Below are 7,237 nucleotides of genomic sequence, written 5' to 3' on the forward strand. Positions count from 1 at the left end.
TATGATAACTCCACATTTTGAGGAGATGAAGAGCTTCCCGTAACACAAGACTTTCCGCCAACGATGGATGGCAAACATTCTTAAAGAACACTGACGCCACCTTAATAGGCTGGCCTAAATGGTTCTGAAGAATCAAGCCACCTCCATACCTCAAGGAAGAAGCATCAAACGCAGCATCAAAATTAAGCTTTAAACAACCAGTTGAAGGAGCAGTCCAAGGCGTCACCGGAACTGGAACAAATGCTGAAGGAATGGAGAGGAGGTTACCGGAACTGGAACAAATGCTGAAGGAATGGAAAGGAGGTTAGATTGACGCGACGCTTTAATGAATTCCTGAAATGCATGAAGAGCAACTTGAGCCGCATCAAAAGGATCAGAACAACTGAACAAGACTCCATTGTACTCAAACAAATGACCTTAATCCATAGTTTAATAGCATCATTGTTGTGCACACACTAATAACACACATTTATGTTAAAACCTTGGATGCGTATCTTCTTATACAAAAACAATATAAACAAATCTAATAGTTGGTATCTAATGTAGCAAGGATACAGATACGAATACGAAATACGGATATAATACGACACAAATACATTGACATGTCAAATTTTAAAAAAATAGAACACGAGTACAACGTTGACACAACTACATATAAATATAAATATAGTTGTTCTGAAATAAATTAGAAAATAAAATTATGTCATTATTTTAATAATTTTTATATCATATATACCATTATTTCACTACTTTGTCATGAAATTATTCATATTATTTTCAAGAGAACTAGGTACACTTGTTATAGAAATGACGAATGAGAGTCTCGACCAAGTGTCAAAAAGTGTCAGCGAAGTGTCCAAAACAATAAAATTAATTTTTATTTATGAACACGTATATGAAGTATCGGACACTTATTCGAGGAGTGTCTGAAGAGTGTTCGTGTCCGACATGGATACGACTCTTTCGTAAAAGTGTCCGTACTTCCTAATTTAACATTATTTAATATCATGTCTCGACTTTATAAAGCATGGAATTGTGTTATTGCTCTTATAAAAATCAAGAGTGCACAAGGACTGCCCCGCCCATTATAATAGGTACGTTATTTTTATATATATATATATATATATATTTTTTTTTTTACATATATATGAAAATTTGTATATAATATTCTCCTAAAATTATTTGTTTCTAAAATTATCTAACTTTTTTTTTTTTAACTCTTTAAAGTTAAATTTTCAATTACTCTTTAATTCTTTCCTTTCAAAATTTTGTCATTTTTCTTTTCTTTTTCATCTTCTTTGATTTTTCCTCCTACTTCTCAAAATAATCATTTTCTTCTTCTTCATTTTCACCTATAAATTACCTATAAAAATGTACGCACCTATCTAATATTACAAAAAAAAAAAAAAAAAAAAAAAAAAAAAAAAAAAAAAAAAAATGTTATAAATGCATGAAGTAGTAAAATTTGGTATATGACTGATTTAAGTTTATATGTCCCTTCTAGAGATGGTTTCTAGTTTCTGATGGTCGTGTATTGTGCATCCTTTCAAAACTTTTTTATTAATTTCCTCCAATATTTCTAATACCATACCTCCAAAATTTCTAATAGTGATATGTGCTATTCAAAAGGTCAAAAAATTATATATATATTTTTATCCACATTCATTTCTTATAATTTGTTAACAACAATTATTTATTAATATACGTTTCTTGCAGATGAATAAGGTGTGAGTGTCACTGACATGCATGCAGACCTTGCTCGTCTATTCTCATTCTTTTTACATTTTAACTAATCTCTATAGTATGAAGGCGAGGGAATGGTGTTGTTCATAAAAAATATGACATTTTAACATGATGAAAGAATATAAAGGAAGAATTACTAGTAATTTATTTTTTTGTGGCTTTTTTTAGCATGCAAATATAAAATGATCATTTACTCAAATAATAATAATAACAAGGGATAATATTACTTAGGGCCCGTTTGGAAAGTGTTGTGTAGTGTAGTATAATGCTCTAACCTAGAACACAACAAGTGTTTTGTGATGTAGTGTTGTGAAATGGAAGCAAAACATGTTTGGGATGAAAATTTGGAATGAGAATTTTGGAATAGAAATTATTATTATTATTTTTTATGATTAAAATAAATTAATTACAAAGCTTGATTAGTTTGCAAAACAAGAATTACAGAGCTTGATTAGTTGATTTAGAAAAAAAAAAATTAAAACAAAACCCATACACACAGAATTGCAGTTGCAGAGAGACAGAGAGAGAGACTAGGGCAACTGGGAGGCTGAAATGATTTGCCCTATAAAAAAATATTGCAGAGTTGAGAACGAGAATAGAGATGGAGGCGTTTGGGAGGCTGAAATGATTTGCCCTAAAAAAAATTAAAACAAAACCCATACAAGTTTAAGAGAGCGAGAATAGAGATGGAGGTGTTTGGGAGGCTGAAATGATTTGCCCTAAAAAAAATTAAAACAAAACCCACACTCACAATCTGAAAAAAAATTAAAACAAAACCTATACTCACAATCTAAATTGCAGAGTTCAAAAAAATTATAGATTTTGAACTTTTGATTCTTGTAGATTTTGTAGTTTGCAGTTGGAGAGAGAGAGAGGGGGCAAGTTCCAGAGTTAAGAACGAGAATACAGATTGAGGCGGGTTTTGAACTTTTGATCCTTGTAGATTTTGTGTTTGCAGTTGCACAGAGAGAGAGGGAGCAAGTTCCAGAGTTGAGAACGATAATAGAGACGGAGGCGATTGGGAGGTTGAAATGATTTGCCCTAATAAAAATTATCTCCGCTACAGTAAAAAAGATGGGCCTGGAACAACATAGAACACCAAAATGTTGTTCCACCTTTTGGGCCAAATAGTAGATATGTTCTGAAAGTGTTCCACTACTGTTGAGAATACAACAAGATAGGCCAAACAACTTGTGTTCTGAAATGGGTTACTGTAGCACTGTAGGGAACATGGTAGAACAAACACCAAACAGGCCTTACTCTCTCAAGATTGTGCCTAATTACAGGTAGTACCTCTAACGTTTCAAAAATTACAAAATCTCCTTTAAATGTGACTGGAGTTGGATTCCGATAAAATGTTTGTTAAATGACTAAAATACCCTTGTTTTATAAAATAAAAAAATTAGCAAAATATGAAATTACAAAATTACCTACCAAACTCTATACCTACACATCTTTCTCCCCTCTCTCTCCAACATTACTCGCTAAAATGGAGAAGAATAATATAGTAGAACTGACCTAATTAAGTTTGTCTCTGACATAAATTTGACATGGAAAAAGTCAGCAACTTTTGCTAGTCTTGAAACACTAAAATGGAGAAGAATAATATGGTAGAACTGGCGATATCCACGAGTTACAGGGCTGTAATCAAGATTATTAATTACAGAATTATTGAATTGATATAATTTTAAATCATTTTCCTAAGTTTAGAGCACCTTAAGGGTGCTAGCGGAAGAGAACAACTCCTCTACTTTAAAGAGCTAGCTGTGATGTTAGCCACCAAATAGAAAGAAATAAAAATACATTTTAATGTCATCAAAATTTTGATAAAGAGAATCTGATCACATTAAAATATTGTCCTGCTTATTTCCAGTATTGCAATTACATGTATATATATATCTTGTTTCAAGGAAAGGGGCGAAGAAAACACTGGTATTTTCATATCTTGTTTCAGTGTCATGCATGCAGATTGTTATCTATCAAAAGAAAAGCAAACAAAAGCTAACCCCGGACAATCATTGTTGTTATGGATATGATATCTTCACAGTTTGCCGGCAGACACTAACCCCTCCACATTTTCAGTACTCCCACCCTAATTCAAAGAGAGGTAATTCTCATATGCATTTCTGCTACGTTTTCATGGCATTCAATTGTCCACTGGACATTTAAACTTACCCAAACTCATTGTCTCATCTTCGTCAAAATTTGTTTAAGTTCATAATCTAAGTTGTGTTACTAATTTTAAACCCTTAATCACTTTAATTTCAAAGTCATAACAATATAATTGTGTTTTAAGAAGAAAAAAAATACTTTGTGTTATAAACACTAAAACCCCGGACCTAGGTCTATAATGTTGCCTTGTCTCCTCAACCAAACCAAATGAATGCAAGACTTATAGGCCTAGAAGAGAGAGACACCAAAAACTAACCAAAGCAGAGAAGATGAAGCCAAGAAAGATATTCAGCAAACAGAAACAAAACACATATGCAGAACCCTAAATCAGAATATCAGTCTTGCCTGAAGTTAGTGCAACTAATCAGAAGGCACACTCCAAATATTCCAACAAATAAATTGGCTCTCTTAATCAAAATCAAAGGAGTGTGCCTCATGGATCTTTTTCCACTTTGCTACCTAATTAGAAATTTTATTGTGCCGGCCTCCCTCAACCAACTAAGAGCTTGAAATCTCAGTTAAGTTTCCTATCCCCCTCTTAAACTTTTATCAGGAGTGAAAATTAATTCACCACTATGGTCATTGAAGGTTACCAATACCTGACCAACTTAGGGCACTCGAGAAAGACTAATGGAAGTTCAGCTTTGCAAAGTAACTGGACTAACAGCACATGGGACAACATTCAAGAAATGGAGTTATTAGATATAATTTAAAAAATATAGCACAAAGAAACTTCCTCAAATTCCTAAGTGATCCATAGGGGAGGAGGACTAGGAAGATGCGGACAGAAAAATGATAGAAATCTACTGAAGGAAAATTAAGAAATGCAGTCACATTATATGAAATGCAGTTAATATTGCAATGACATAATCATAGGACTAAAACTTTCAAGTGGTAAGTAGTGACTACAACCTAAGGACATCAAATAAAATGAATCTAGCATGTATTGTTACGGACATTGCTCTTTAGAATAGTGCCACACAGTACTTCAATTCAAGAAAAGGTGTACCAAATTTAGCCACCGTCATTCCATAAAAGTTTATACTTATTTACCATAAATGTTTGTACTTATTTATCTACTTGATTTTTTGGTGAATGGGTGAGAGTCAATTTGCTTGACCTGCTGCAGTTGTGTTGTGTGCCACCGTTCTCACTTACTAACCGATCAACCATATGATCCTTGCTTGACATTTGGCCTTTAAATTGCGAAGTTAAGAAAGAAGTTCAGACATAAAAAACCATAGCATAAAGTCAAAGTGCATAAATACATATATGTGGATTAATTTACCAGCAAGAAAATGTGAGAGCATAAACACGCACTTGAGTCCTTGTTTCATCCATCACTTCCACCACTCTAACCTCAAGGTCTGGCATCCAAGCACCATCTATTGCACATCCTCTCCATTAATGTTCTATCCGGAATTCCAAAGACACATGTTTTGCAAATTCATGAATTCCTTCAAAAGTTATTGATATACAACCCCTCAGATCAATCGCCACCAAATTCAGGCAGTTCTGAGCAAGAGCAAAGAGTGTAGCATCTGATATGTTAATCAACCACGATAAGTGCAATCTCTTGAGAGTTCGAATTGCAGCAATCGCCAAACCTCCAATGTCAGTCACATTCCCTCCACAGTTTGCCAGATTCAACTCCTCCAAACAACACATTTCCCTCAAATGCAATACACCATCATCTGTAATTCGATTACACTCTGCAATGTCCAATTTTCGCAGTGTCCTAGATAGAGACCCAATTGCCAACAAAGCCAACCCCCCATTTGTGATTAACCAACAACCTCGCAAATTCAAAACCAGCAAGGAATTTGCATTCCCAATAGCTTTAAGGGCTTCATCTGCAATCCTACTGCATCCAGCCAAATCCAAAGTGGTCAAATTTTGAGCTGAATTAACAAGAGAAGTGACTCCAAAATTCCTAACTTGGCATCTCCTCCTCAGATACACTTCAGCTAAATTGGGACACCCAATTGCTATCTCACTTATACCAGAACCATCAAGATCTTCCAAAATGGGTATAATACCAAGTGTTTTTTTGTAGTTAAGATTGAGAACTTCAATGTTGGGACAAGTTTTGGCGATGATTTTGATGTGGTTATTGGTGAGACCTTTTGATGATTCCAATGAGACTAAGTTTGGGAATCTGGGTAAGAAACTAGGAAGAAGAATGGGTTCGAAAATGCGTAAAGATGATCGGTGAAGACCCTCGACTCTGCACCATTGCTTGCAGACTTCAGAGAATGTTCTTCTGTCATCAGGGTTATCAACCCATTTGAGAATTAAGCCCAGCACATCATCACCAAACCTTTCCATGACACTCAATTGTGTTCACTGAACATGAAATTAACACCTAATTCTCCGTAACACAAAGTAAAAGAAAAGCTACTGAGACAACAATACTAATCCATAGTATAGTAGTTGCTCCCAGAAATGATCGATGAAAAACCCTAGTTTTTCTAATCCACAGTATAGAGAGGTTTTGGAGATCAATAGCTAATGGTTTCGAGTTTGAGGTTTATATAAAGGAGAGAGAGAGAGTTTGAAGAGTGAGAGTAAGAGTGAGAGTGAGAAATAAATTTTATGCTTAAAACGTAAATTTGGTAGGGTATGAAATGGATCGAACTTGAACCCACTTATGATTTATACAGAACCGCATCTCTCTCTCATCTTCACACGATCTGAAACCCTAGCTTTTTCTGAACCTCTTCTCGTATGGACACTTTAGAACACACGGCAGATGGATTGAGTACTGGGTTCGACCTCCCAGCGATAAAATTTCACAAGGAGTATTATTTTAAGGGTATGCATAAATAACCAAATAAAAATATTTAAGTTAAGCAATTCACTCTGGGTAAAAGTATCACTACTTAAATTTTAAATATGAATTTTTCTAAATTTGTTGGCAAAGGCTTGTTTAGATTGTTAGATTTGCAGGGATAGTCAGGGAAATGAAATGATAGTGTAGATTGTGTGTGGAGACTTAAAATGAAATTATTCCTCCTATCATATTTTCTTAAAAAGAAAAAAAAAAAAAAAAAAAAAAAAACAGATTGGGAGGAAAAAAAATTATTGGGTTAAATAGTATTTTATAATTTTGAAACTGCCCTTAACAATTAGAAGGTGGAAATTGACATTCCACTCATGTCACATTTAATTAAAAGGATACGATAATAATTTAATTTTTATCATTTCATTTCATTTCTTCTCTTCTATCTCATCCAAACAAAAATATTGTATTTTCCTTTATTTTCTCTCCTATCTATCCAGTATTATCCTTTTTTCCATTTTTTTTTTCTTTCCATATCGA

General features: G+C 33.9%; 1 protein-coding gene across 1 annotated transcript; it reads right to left on the reverse strand.

The window, feature by feature from the left end:
- Nucleotides 1–5,105: 5,105 nt before the first annotated feature.
- On the reverse strand, nucleotides 5,106–6,705 carry LOC132283447 (F-box/LRR-repeat protein 4-like). The gene has a single exon (XM_059785390.1). The coding sequence runs from the start codon at nucleotides 6,241–6,243 to the stop codon at nucleotides 5,320–5,322; it is 924 nt and encodes a 307-aa protein (XP_059641373.1). The 5' UTR covers nucleotides 6,244–6,705; the 3' UTR covers nucleotides 5,106–5,319.
- Between the last annotated feature and the right edge of the window lie 532 nt (nucleotides 6,706–7,237).

This window comes from Cornus florida, unplaced genomic scaffold, assembly GCF_030987335.1.
Source record: "Cornus florida cultivar Cherokee Brave unplaced genomic scaffold, ASM3098733v1 CherokeeBrave_3.0.0_Hap2_Chr11, whole genome shotgun sequence".
Lineage (NCBI taxonomy): Eukaryota > Viridiplantae > Streptophyta > Magnoliopsida > Cornales > Cornaceae > Cornus > Cornus florida.

Coding starts and splice junctions, on each gene's coding strand:
- LOC132283447 (XM_059785390.1), bottom strand. CDS start 6,243: ATGGAAAGGTTTGGTGATGATGTGCTGGGCTTAATTCTCAAATGGGTT.